General features: G+C 40.9%; 1 protein-coding gene across 1 annotated transcript in view; it reads right to left on the bottom strand.

Moving 5' to 3' along the window:
- Positions 1–932: 932 nt before the first annotated feature.
- The window catches only part of RYK (receptor like tyrosine kinase), a 50,732-nt gene continuing 38,390 nt past the window's right edge, over positions 933–13,274 (bottom strand). The window contains exons 10-15 of the mRNA XM_042820521.1: positions 11,675–11,744; positions 10,335–10,467; positions 8,528–8,637; positions 6,182–6,341; positions 2,815–2,951; positions 933–2,021 (exon numbers count right to left, since the gene is read on the bottom strand). Of these exons, the coding sequence (XP_042676455.1) occupies positions 1,910–2,021; positions 2,815–2,951; positions 6,182–6,341; positions 8,528–8,637; positions 10,335–10,467; positions 11,675–11,744 (722 nt within the window). The 3' untranslated portion in view covers positions 933–1,909. The remainder of the gene's footprint in view (positions 2,022–2,814; positions 2,952–6,181; positions 6,342–8,527; positions 8,638–10,334; positions 10,468–11,674; positions 11,745–13,274) is intronic.

Genomic DNA, 13,274 nt, shown 5'->3' on the forward strand with positions numbered 1-13,274 from the left:
TCAGAAAGGAGAAAGACCACAGAAGTCCACAAAAACAAACCCTTACTGCTACCCTCAAAGGCAATGATTCCAAAGCCAACCAAACAAAAGCAGTTACAGTTCACTCCAGTAAACACAGCCACTCACAACATGCCCAAACTTGAGGTATATTGGAGCCAGCAGGATAATTTCCTTCCAGGATAAAGCAAGACTTGGATCAGTAGTCACAGACAAGTAGCACCAGATAGGAAAGCTCCTGCATTTTGAAGGACACCCCGTTTTACTTCAACAAGGCAAAGCCTGTCAGAATGAGAACAGTGTGCTGTACTAATTAGAAAGGATTAATTGCCTTCAACTAGGTTCAGCTTTCAGAAACCCTGGAAAGAAGAAAAGCTGCACACATGCACGACTCAACCAAATCCAGCTGCTTGTACTTGCAGGCTAGAGTCTCCTAAAATGCCACAGTCACTATGGAGCCTGTCAGGGCAGCACTCCCAAAACAGGCAGTTCCACAAACACACCAGGGTATGGGTGCTTTACTCAGAAGATGGCACAAAAGGCAATTTTTCACATTTCGTATTGCACTAAGGTGCAACTTGTCTCCTGGCACAGCCTACAATAGATGTGGAGAATGGTGGAGAACTGAAGGTTATCCCATATGTAATTTTGTGTTATGGAATTTGAAAGTCATTGACGCTCAGTCAGTGCATCACTACACATTTTCCTGGAGCATCTTGTTTAGTCCTCTTTATATTCAATCAAAATAACCTGGGATAGAATGGATATTTGAGTTAATGAAGGCAGCAGGATGATATATAAAGTCTCAGGAAGTGGTTCTGCAGAGAGACAGGCAACCCACCTTGCCTTCATACCAACTTCACCCCAGCACCAACCACCAACCTGCAAGCTTAACACACAGGGCAATGCGAGGGACCAAGCTTTCACATTAGATGTAATAGAAAAACATTCTTTACTCTGCAAGTGTCTTTACAAATATATATTTATATATTTAAGCCCGTTTCAGGCCATAAAAGCCCATAAAAAACAACCAGTACCTTTTCAACAAGAGAAACTGTGATCCAGAAGTCTGAGGTGAAAGACTCCCAACACAAGGGCTGCTTTGGCACTTCTCTGAAGGCCTCTATTTAGCACATAAAACCATCTTAAAAATGACATCAGCCTTTTATCTGCAAGGGAGGGGCACCATTTTTAACCCCTATCCCCTCCCATTTACTACTCTCCGAATGAGGTAAACTGGAATCACTTTTACATCATCACTTACTGCTTTAAAAAGGGAATATTGCATCCTGAAGACCAGCTTTTGCAAAACACATTCATGAATGGGTTTAAAACAAAAAACAAAAAGAAGATGCCGCTTGTGGATCCAACCACAGTGTGCTGTTGTCTCAAAATAGAAGTAGTTGATACTAAAAAGCTATTCCAGATACATACAAAGTACAAACACTAGAGCTGGTCAGAAAGATTCAGTTTCAATGTTTTTTAGAAGCAGGGAATTTTTTTCTGTAGTGTTTCTTTTTTGTTTTTTTTGCATTAATTCCCCCACCCTCACTTCTCTACCAGTTCCATATACCCTTCCAAAAAATCACGTGTCTGTTGTAAGAGTGCAAAGTTCATCCAAACCTTGTGTTCAAGTTCACTATCACTACACTTTAAAAATCCTGCTGGCAAATAAAAAGGTCTCAATTTAACTTAGCAAAAGTGATATCTAGAAAATATTCAACATCAAGAGGTCTTATAAAAAAACTTCAGACTACTAAAGCATTCTAAGGCACGGTGTTTTGGAAGAAGTGCTTTCTCCCTTTAGTGTTGCTTTATACACATCACGTGTGCGAGTCCGAGTGATGCATGGAGCTGCAAATGTATGCCATGCCTTCTTCCCAATTGGTGAACTGAATCTTTTCCTGCAGTTTCAGACATAGGCTCCCAATGCTGCATGAAATTCAGTTAGACATTGCACCAGCTGCTGAAACTTGGGTCTTTCTTCAGGATCTAGGGCCCAACAGCAGGCCATCACAGCAAATCTGAAAGACAAAGACAAATGGAAGACATGAGAGCGCACTCCTGACAAACAATCCCAAGCCTGAAAACAAGAAATGATGTTTGGCACTAGAAAGCAAAAAAGAATTCTGCCTCTTCTGATAGGTTATGCTGACTCACTCCTGCAGAAGACCGACACCCTGAATGGCCAATAAATGTACCATGACTGGAGGTGTAGGTTTGATTTAGGATACGTCAGAGGCAATTCAGGAGGAACCAATACATAATTCACTGGAAATTGCTAAAGCATTTCTGTGACGGGTTTGCAGGAAGGGCATTTGGAAGAAAATGAGAGGCAAGAGGTGATGCCTGTGTTGCCTTCTTCCATTCCATTAAGATCACAATTAAACATTGCAAGTGCTGCTGTTTGAGCTCCACTACACAGAGCATTTCTATCTTCAGCCTTGCCAAGAGAACTGAAACTTCCTCTGCCTATAAAACCAGTGGCTTCTTACTGCAGCCCCCCAAAAAACTAAGCAGAAAGCCTCTAGCCTCTTGACCTCCCTCCTCTCATCTTGCTGATTAACACCATCTCATCAGCGTGTCAGAATAAGGAAGAGAGCTGGGTGGGAATTAAGGGAAACTCAACAACAAAAAATTTTAGTTTGCATTCCTCAAGGCAGGTCATTGTAAAGCTACACAAATACACAACTATCAGCATACAGGCAGATAAACAGGCAAGGAGGAGGAAGTCCTGGTCGCTTCATTGATAGGGTTGGCTTAAAATGCTGGTTCCAACAGAGACATTTTACCCTGTCTCCAAAGACGTGCACTTACAGTTCATCAGGACAGTTGATTGGCTGAGCTATTCTATAGCCATCCTTTAAATATGCAGCCATCTCAAAGGGGTCGATATCGACGTAGGGAGTCTGTCCCAAAGTCATCAGTTCCCACAGTGTTACTCCAAAGGCCCACTGAAAAGGGAGCACGCAGAACACTTAACAAACCTAAGGAACATTATCAGTAGATTTTGAGCATAGGCTCAGAAGTACAGCTCCTGGGAAAACAAGGAGCTTAAATAAAGCTTGCTTTATCTAAGCAAGCCTGGCACCTGGATCAGCATTCAACACAGCATTCAGCCTCTCCTACTAAGAGGAGCTTATGAGATAACTAAATATGACAAATAAAAATAATTGAACAATCAAACATAAGCATAGTACAAATAAAACTGTTTACAACTTGGTATCAAGAGACCAAAGAAAAACAGAATATTCTGATAGTGCACACTGAAGATTCGTAGCTGAGGTTACAAGTGCCAAGAGCATAACGACTGCTTTTGAAAGAGGCAGAACTGCCTTTTCTTCCAGCCTTAACATCTTCTTTGCTTTAATGAAAAGAAGGCTTTGGTCAGAGGATTTCTAAATTGAAGGATGATGCCAGTGGTCACTGATGAGAAGCCCTGAGCTAGACAATGGCAAGCACACAGATCTGGCCTGGCTCTGAACTATTAGCAGTGGAGGAAGGCATGGGAGGATGCCTTTATTTGCAGTTAAGAAGGCTGAAAAGCAGAATGCTGCAACTACAATAAAAAGCAATTCAAGCAAAACTATTTTGAGAATATAGCTACTTCTAAATGTATAAAGGAAGCACATGTGAATGACAAAAAAAATGGAGTCTCACGCTCACTACAGAGAGGAAATTAAAGTTCAACAGGAATTATATTTTGATTTCATATGCTTTGGCTGACAAGTACAACTGCTGGCAGAGGAAGAATGCATCAGAAAAGTTTCAAGCCAGGAAAGCTATTTTAAAGAAACGCTTCCAAAAAAGCAAGCCCAGAACACACACTAACTGCATCTTAACAGACAACACCTAAAACTGTTTGCAACAGATTTCATCACCAATAAAGCTGCATGAAGTTGATATTTAGGACTGTTCCAAGTGAGAGGACAACAGCATGCTGGTTTGGAATTTACCTGGATACTTCTCAGAGTACCTGGGACACATTTTCTACACTCAAAAAAAAAAAAAATCTAACTTCACATGCTGTAAAATTCACTAGTCATGCATGTAAAGTACAGAACCACATATTAGAAGCCAATTGTATTACGCAGAGATAAAGGCAAATGGGAGTTTCGTGTTAAAATACTGCAGAATACAAGCTGAATTGCACTAATTTTTTCTGAAACAGTTATGAGACTGAGATGCCTTCTTCCTAGCAAAATTGTACTGGCAGTGCTATATAAGCTTCTTTCCAAGCCCATTTTTCACGAACAGCAAATGCTTTCACATTCCAGATTTCAAGAAGTGAGTAAGAAGAAATCAATGTTTCTACTGATCTCATTTGGTATTATAAAAACATGCACTTATGGGCAATTTCCATTTCCTGATTTGTTTGGTGTAACAGAACTCCACACGAGTACAATGAGTACACAAGTATTTCTGGAGCACAGCCGACTCCTTTTTCTTTCAGTTTTTTTTTTTGTTTATAAGGCTTGAGGACAGAGAGAATGGCAAAGAGGAGGAACACAACAGAGCTTTTCACAAGTTTTCTAACATAGCCACTTCTAAGTAGATGACAATGTCTGGATGCAGCCTCTCTAAGGAAAGCATCCTTATCAAAGGAAACATCCCCTTAGAAGCAGTTCAGATAATTACTACTCAAATCAAAGGCTGATAATCTTCAAGGACAGCAGAACTGTCTGTTCTGTTGTGCAGAATGCTGAGCAAGTACAGTAGAAGGCCCCCATGGATGCAGTGGCAAAGTTCAGGCACTAAGGAAGAAAAGAGAAGGTGGATGTAAGACAAAGCTGCCTGAGAAATACAGTGACAATGCCTGGGTATGCAGCAATGGAGTCTGGAAAACCAAAGCTCAAAGTGCATCAACACAAGGCCACTGATCCAGATAGTCTCAATGTTGCTCAAAGACCACAGGAGCTGGGGAAGGCAGCTGATCACTGGACAAAAGGCATCTTCTTCAGGAGGTAAGGCACAGGGAACTACAGGCCAAGCTGTCAAACATCTGCACCTGTGACGGGCAGAGAGCACAACATGCAGGACACCACTGCACATGAAGCTTGAAAGTGACTGGGAACAGTCAGCGTGGATTTACCAAGGGTAAACTGCAAGGTTAAGCTGACTGCTACTCAGCTAAGAGCACAGTGAACAGAGGGAGTCAGATGCAGGCTCACCTTCAGCAAGGCCTCTGAAACCATCTTCCATAGCATCTTAAAGATTAATTAAGGAGATGTTCTCATAAATGCAACTGGACTTCTGGACACATTTTGCTGTGATTAGCAGTACTAGTCTAACTAGCAGCTGGTTATAAGCATCACTGCTCAGGAATCAATTTGGTTTCATCTCCATTAACAAGTTGTACCCTCAGGATGTTTGTAGATGATATCAAACTGGGCAGAGTCGCTGGGAGGCTGGAGGTCAAACCTTCTGCAAAGGAACCTCAAGGAACTGGAGAAATTGACCGAATCACAAAGTTCAAGAAAAGCAAATGCAAAATCCAACTTCTGAGATGGAAAAACACACGCACCAGGACAGGCTGAGGCTGACTACATGGAAAGTAGCTTTGTAGAAGAGGACCAGGTGGTCTAAGTAGATAAGTTGAATGTATCAGCAGTGTGTTCCTGAAGCAAAAAGACAACTGCATTCTACATTTCTATCGTGAGAGTAGCCAGTGGCTCAAGGGAAGTTATTTTCCCCATCTTTTCCCTGCCTGCCAAGTTCTTTGTTCACCTTGGCGCTTCCCAGTACAAGAGAAAACGCTGACAATTTCATTTGGTGATCAGAATTTCAAAGCCAATCTCTCCCAGAGTTGAAAGCTTTCAAGAAACAGCTCCCATCAATCTTTTGTGAACCACAGCAGACATCAACCAATACAGGTTTCTCATTGAATTTAATTCTCTCTTCTGTTGATACTTCCAAATAGGACAGGGTGCAACAGACAATGGTGCCATGCAAGAAGCATCTGCTCGGCCTTTAAATGATCTATCCTGCACAGGAAATGGAGGAAACAGGAGCAGAGCTGCTGTTCTGGATAAATCACTGCTATCTTTTCTCATCCTCCAACTGCTGAAAAAAGTTTTACAGGGAAAAACTGTCAAAATAAATGCACACACTTAATTTACACATTTTTTTTTTTTTTTTTCTCCCCCCCAAGAAAAAAAGAACAAAACCAACTAACCAAACTTACCACATCACTAGCACTGGAAAATTCATTGTTAACCAGGCTTTCCAGAGCCATCCATCGAACAGGTCTGTTCTCATTATCTCCCAGGCAATGGTAGTCCATAGGAAATAAATCTCGAGATAGCGCGTTGTCCGTGATCTTCACCTGAAGTGCATCATCAATGCTAATTTAAAAGAACAGAAGTATTTAAGCAAACTTGGCACTACAGTTTCACAGCCCACACTTATGCTCTACCTTAATTCCACCGAGGAATACTGATTGCACTCGTAACATTTCAGGGTTAGCACTGCTCTAGACTCAGACACACTTACTTTGTGGTTATCAAATACTACTTAAGGAAGTGTTTATTCTGTGCCAGCATGTAAGCACTACAAGTCTTAGATTAAATAAAAGCAAACATTTACAAATGCAGAAAAGTACAGCTAAAGCAAACAAACAGCTCCCTTAATTATTATTGCTCCCTTGGAGATCCACAATAGAATTAAGTTATTTTAGCTATGATACCTCTGTACCAATGAAGAACTAAAGACTCAGGCTAAACAAGATCTAGCAGTATCTTGTTAAAGCAACCACAATCATCTGCGGCCTAAAGTCTTGCCCCTAATCAAGTGATTATTTGCTCTAATAAAATATTTATTCCCACAAACACTGCCTCAGCAAAAGATATGACTGTTGTCAGAAGCTGAACACTGACTAAGACTTGTTTGTAATCAACAAGAGATGCCTTAATTAGCACGGAGGAGCCTTTAGCAGATTCTTAATGGCATAAAGTTGCCTACTACCTTTCTGCCCCTCAGGGAGTGTGAATTAAGCTTTTAAAAAAAGAAGTCAAAGCTCAATGTTCTCAAACACTTGACTTCAGAATATAGGCAAGACATTCATTCTGACATCTTGTGACAACAACATGAATATTGCAGGTTTTTTATTTTTAACCTAGCGTTTGCTGTCCTTCCATTTTGGTCTAATATTATTTTCATAAGAAAAAAAATAAAAATAAATGCTCATTTTGTGTCTTTGCTGCTTCAGTGTCCCAGGTACCTTCTTATTTATCCCATATTTACACATTTTCAGGTCTGTTCGTTGGCCTCAAGATTTACAGACCAGGAAATTTCCGTATGTAATCACTCCTAAGTGTGCAGATGAAGTTCAGAGAGATTCCTAGAAGATCTGCCTATAAACAAGTACAGAGGATACCTTTCCAGTGACTCCCGAGCTCTGACTTGTGTAATCTGCACGGCCATTCTAATTGGGCCCAAGACACTTGAGAAGGAAAGTATTTCACCCCTTCACAAACCTGCCAAGAGCACTGCAGTCTTGGCTCCCTTCCCGATATTAGCACAGACACACAGATCTGATACACTTCATACCAACTCCTCCCAGCTTTTCCCCACATGGAGATACTCTCAGGAATAAACCTTGGAAAGAAAGGAGTGGCAGATGACCAAAGCCCTTCATGGAATCCTGGCTACTGGCAATCTCATTTTTTTTTTCTACGTAAGAAGCCAAAGCTAGTTCAAATGTTCTTGTACTGAACAAGAGGTCAGTAGCTCAGCTCCTGCCTGCATTTGCCATGGAGAAGGAGTGCCAGATGTACTGTGAGTTGAGTTATATTGACATCACTCAGGATCATGCATATGGCAACTAAAACAAAGCTGAACTTTGCCCTACAAGGGCAGGTAGTAAAGTTGTCAGAATGCTCAACCTTGCACAGGAAGGACACAAGTAAAATAATTTGCTGCACTGAAATGAGAGGCTGTCACAGAGCAGCTTCCCTGGAGCACTACTTGTGATGATTGCCTTCTGGGCTATCACTTCTTTAATACATTCACCAGAGAGAAAAAGTAGTAAGAACAGATGAAAAGAACCTTTAAGAAACTCTATCAAACTGAGCATCCTCACATACTACAAGAGCCACAAAGGATTTTGCTAAGTGGCATCAGTTCAGAAGCACAAGGGATGGCTACAGGGGTAGAAGCTTCTGCTTTCTCTGTCCAACAACATCTGGTGCAAAATCTGTCTATTAGCAAACTGCCAAAGAAGCTCCAGGTTACTATCAAAGCTTAAAGGAAGTCATTTAGGCTAGGTGAGCATTTGCAAAAAGTAAGGAAAATCAAAATCTAACACAAATCTTCCAGAATAGGATGTTCTGCACTCTTAAAAACCAAGCATTCTGTTCTACCCTATACCAAGAAGAAAGTTACACCAACAGAACTACTTGCACAAAACAGGGGGGAAAAAAAAGTGGTATGTTTTGAAGCAGAGATCAGGTTGGTTAAAGGAAATCCATCTTAGCCCTAGTTATTGACATAACACTGTTTGCACAATGACTCTGTCTTGTTTGGTACTTACACACAGTTTCTAGCAGCCAGGTCTTTGTGAATGACCTCCCGTCTGGCCAAGTAACTCATTCCACAGGCAATCTGGATAGCCATATGTACAAGATCCTGCTGGGAAATTGCCTGCAGGAGCACAGAACAACAATCAATACACAACAGGCTAACTTTTAATTTGTAGTCTAAGGGCCCTTCCCTCTCCTTAACCTTTAGCAGCCGATGGTTTTCTAGAGCTGATTACACACTACCATCTGCTGAACAGACACTACCATCTGCTGAAAACTTATGAAGATTCTTTAACTTTTTAGCTTTTTTTTCCCCCCAGTTGACATGTCAGGGGCAAGCATTCCCAATTTGCAATTTACCTCACTGCTGCATAGCTTTTCCTTGGATTAGCAATGAATACAGGCAGAAAATGTCACTTGTACCTGCTCACCACACTTTCCCTTCCTTTTGTTTGGAAACCAGTGTCACAGTTACATAAAACTCTTAAATTACATCTATATCTTGGTTTCTCTCTTTCATTTCTACAGTATTTCTGAAGCTTCAGTGTGTAGGTAGATACAGCAGTTGCAAGGGGTTAAAATAAAGCAAATACTAAGCTAAAGTAAGAAGCCAGTACATTACTGTTAACAGCTTCTTAATAAGAACTAGAAGAATACATTATTTCGGAGAACTCAAAAGTTTGTTTTTGTTACTTCCACAGATGCTCATTTTCAAATAAGTACAACACCTAACATTCCAGTTTTTGGTACAGTAGGAAGCAAGGCGATACCACTGAGAGGCAACTCCTATTTGATGTAATGCAGATTACAAATGCCATTTCTGAATTCTTGGAAAGGGACATTGCTGTGCTGAATAGAGATTTATAACCCAGATTAAGTAGCAAAGCAGGTAAGTCAGTGTTGGAAGATCCTAGCAGCTTATCACAATTTATTGATCTTGTCTGAGAGTTTCCAATTTGGCACATAACAGGGGCAAATGCTGCCCTCAGCAAATCAGAATTCATTTTGGATTTAATTCGAAGAGGCAAACCAAAGTGAAGTTGAAGAGAAGGAAAGATAAGGCAACCCCAGCAGGAGGGATAGTCTTAAAATACAGACAAATTCATGGCTGAACATTTGTCCAACTTTCTCTTATTCGTCAACACCAACTCCATTTTGGCTGTAAGGACGCTTTTAAAACTTTATGCTCATCTAAGAATTTTTTTCCTTTTCGCTGCTTGTGAAACACACACAGTAAGTTCTATGGAAAACATAGTAAGGAGTTATAAATGCTGAAGAGCACCAACAGCAGGAAAACAAACCAATCCTCACAAACTATTATCAAGGTAAATAAGTACAATTGTTTTACTGTAAAGCAAACCCACAGCGGCACGTCCCACATTTAACAGAACTGCTTTATGCTTATTATGAAACAATGAACGACCATGCATTTAGGCATCAGCTATTCTGCAAAAAACATTTCATTTAATCTGATACTTTTTTATGTACACAACTTTCTCCTGTGTATTGCAACTTGAACCCACTATCATTTATCATTTCCTCTACTTTGTTAGATGTGTTGATATACCAGCTGCTACCCTGACCAAGACTTTAACTCAGCTGTACAGTCTCTCAATAGCTATGATAAAGGCAGCCAAGAACGTTTTCCTTGTATGAATCAAAATTACTACATGCTAAGGACCTGCTTGTCAGTTCTTTCATTGTCACAGGACAGGATGAATACTGCAGCTACTCCTTTTAAGGTACATATACAGACAACAAACCAGGATTTCTGAGTAAAAGCTGAATGGGCAGGAAGTGGCAGATTTCAGAGCTTACCTGAGGATTGTTGGCCTCTACCAGCTTGCACTGTCGCAAGAATAGTTTAAGGTTCCCCCAGTTCATGTATGGCAGCAGCACCATTGGCTTCTCTCCTTCTTCTATACAGACATGAGTGATAGGCAGCAGATTCCTGGAATACAGGGACAGAAATCTCTTGTTTTACCAAGCTGTAACTTGACCTAAATCTTCTCAACACCTAAATATACTAACTGAAAGTAATTCAACATCAAGTAAAACCATTAGCTTTGTGTTACAGATGGCAGAGCACAAAGCCTCCAAGTAACTGAAGACACTGGGGAGGATTTAAAAGGACAAAAAGCAGAAGATGTTATTGTGGGGGCAGTGGCAGGAGATTTAGGGGTGTACCATCAATGCAGAAATAATTTAGGAGTTCTATCAGGGCTGTTTCTCTTCTCCTTCCAGATTGCATAACCTTCCTCCTGCATTGTTTATAAACACCTTTCTGAGGTGTTCAACATAAGAAAAAACACAGAAACTTGAAACAAACTTTATATGGTTTAAAATTTCCATGAAACATTTTTAAGACACTATATTTTCTAGTGAAAACATAGTAGGAAGTTCCCAGTGAGGTTTGTTGTTGTTTGGAACTTGGAAAATTCACATTTTCATAACTCTGACAGTCAGGCATTACATCCATGAACTCTATACACATTTAACTCCATCTTCAGTAAGAGGTGTTAACAGCTTTTCTTCTGCATGATGTTTATCAAGGTGGGACATTTGCAGAGTTGTAAAAGGATAACACTCAATTTTGAATGGTGGGAGAGGAGTTATTTCACCTTGTTTTCATTTTAAAATACGTTTCCTCAAAACACTGCTATTCCTTTTGATACAATTCTGTCTTTTAGGCAAGGTCTTAACTATAATAATTCTCAGAAAGGCAGCTTCGTAATCCAGTGTGGCATTAACAGTTCCCTTTTAACTACTTTTCCACTTCCTTCACATGATCAGTGAAAAGGACAAACTATTACTAGCCATGGGACCTGATGGTGAGTGTTGGTTTCTTCTTTCCTGCATCCTTGCTGGCAATGAAGCTTTTCAAGAACAATTTCAGCCTACTGCATCATGTATAAAATGCAAGAAATACAAGACAGACTGGTAAATTAGCAAAATCAACCTGTGTATATCCTTACTCTCCTCATTATCACAGAAACATCACATTTAACAACCAGCCTGTGCAAAAAGAGCAGCGTAAGCCACTTTGCTTCTGCAGTAACTGAAAATGAAAGGAATGTCACTGCTCAGTCTGGCACACCAAAACCAAGACACAAGTATTGTCAGCTCACACAGGTGCTTCCAAACACAGCCTAGCTTACCTGTGATGAAGTCCTCTGAGTTTGCAACTTTCTGTCAGCATCATTGTCACCTGCACCTCTGAGGCTTGATCTAATGAAAAAAAAAAAAAAAAAAAAAAAAAAGAACCACAGATATAATTTTGGAAACAAACCAATCTATTATCTGAAATTCAGTCCAGATTTATAAGTCAGCTAAGGTCATTTGTGCACAAACAGATTTTGTTTACTTTTTTTTTAGTGCAGTTTAAAAACCCACACAAGCCAGCCAAGTTCTAGGGCATATTTCTGCTTAAACAAATGGGGTGAAGCTGAAAAGGAAAAAAAACACTCCAGGTGCTGACAGAATGTACTCTTGCTGCTTCCTGACAGCTTTTGGGCATGCATGAACCGCATGCATTGGCAGGATAGATGAAATCCTGCACCCAGGGCCTGTACTGCTGAAAGGGGGGAACCCACCAGGTGCTTCACAAAAGCACACAAGACACTGATTTGCTACTGAATCACAATATGGGCTTCTGCAGTTTACTTTCACATCGATGGAGACCATTCATTTCTAGAGTCACTCTCTCAATGCTCTCTACTTGAAACACTTGACTCTTGGAACCCTAGAAACGTTTGCAGTTCTCTTCTTGACCTTTCCAAAGGAAAAAAAAAAATCACTGCTGCCAGTTGGAACCAAAGCATCTCTGATAACTCCAACAACCAGAACATCAACTAGACAGCAGCACTGTCTGCACTCCCTTTCCCCACAAACATTCTAGGGTCTATTTCTCTTTTTTTGCTGGCAAGGAGCAACAGGGAAGCATAAAGTAATGCAATTGAGGGCTCTTGCAAACCCACCTCCCCTATATCTGGGCGCATCCTCAGTCCTTCCTTCATGTTTCAACTAGCATTTGTGTGCCTAGGCAGCAAGCTAGCACAGGAAAGCCAAAGCTTTCGCCCAGTGAAAGCCAATCAGCTCTCTCTGCCACATTAGGATGAATTTACATATCTCAGATGAGTCAAACCAACATCCTACTGCCCTGAGAAAGAGAGTAGAGAGGACGAGAGGACTCATCTACTCTTTATGGTCTTGCTTTCTTCCTCATAGCAGCTATAATGCCTCGCTGGACCCTTTCCTAATTGAACTGTAACCCTGCACAGAACAACATGACTCTTGTCCGAATGACAATGAGTGGTGCAAGCAGGCAGCGTAAATGAGCACAAGGCAGGGAAAGAAAGCACAAGGTCTAAAGGGAGTGTGTGGCCTCCCTGTCAAGAGGATGGCAACCTACTAGATGGGCTCTAACTGTAATTAGAAAACCCAACAACTTCCTAGATCTGCTGGAAGTGCAGGCAGCTTTGGGCACAACAAGCCCTTTTGATGAACCTAAGAAGTGTTGGTTCACCAGAAGAGAAATCACGTAACATGTGAGTTGCAAAATATCAACAGGATTGAGATACGTTGCCTAAGCCAGGGAGAGAAAAGGTATCTTGAGACGAACTACTACAGAGGCTCTTCCACTGTGTTAGGTTGGGAGGAAATAAAAAGAAGGCATGCCTTCCTAGAAGCATCCAGATGCTCAAAAAGGAGGAGATTGGGAAACTGACATTACAAGTTCAGATACAGATCTTGGGCAGA

Source organism: Centrocercus urophasianus, unplaced genomic scaffold (genome assembly GCF_019232065.1).
Source record: "Centrocercus urophasianus isolate 14NV4802_14NV808 unplaced genomic scaffold, USGS_Curo_1.0 seq_19, whole genome shotgun sequence".
Lineage (NCBI taxonomy): Eukaryota > Metazoa > Chordata > Aves > Galliformes > Phasianidae > Centrocercus > Centrocercus urophasianus.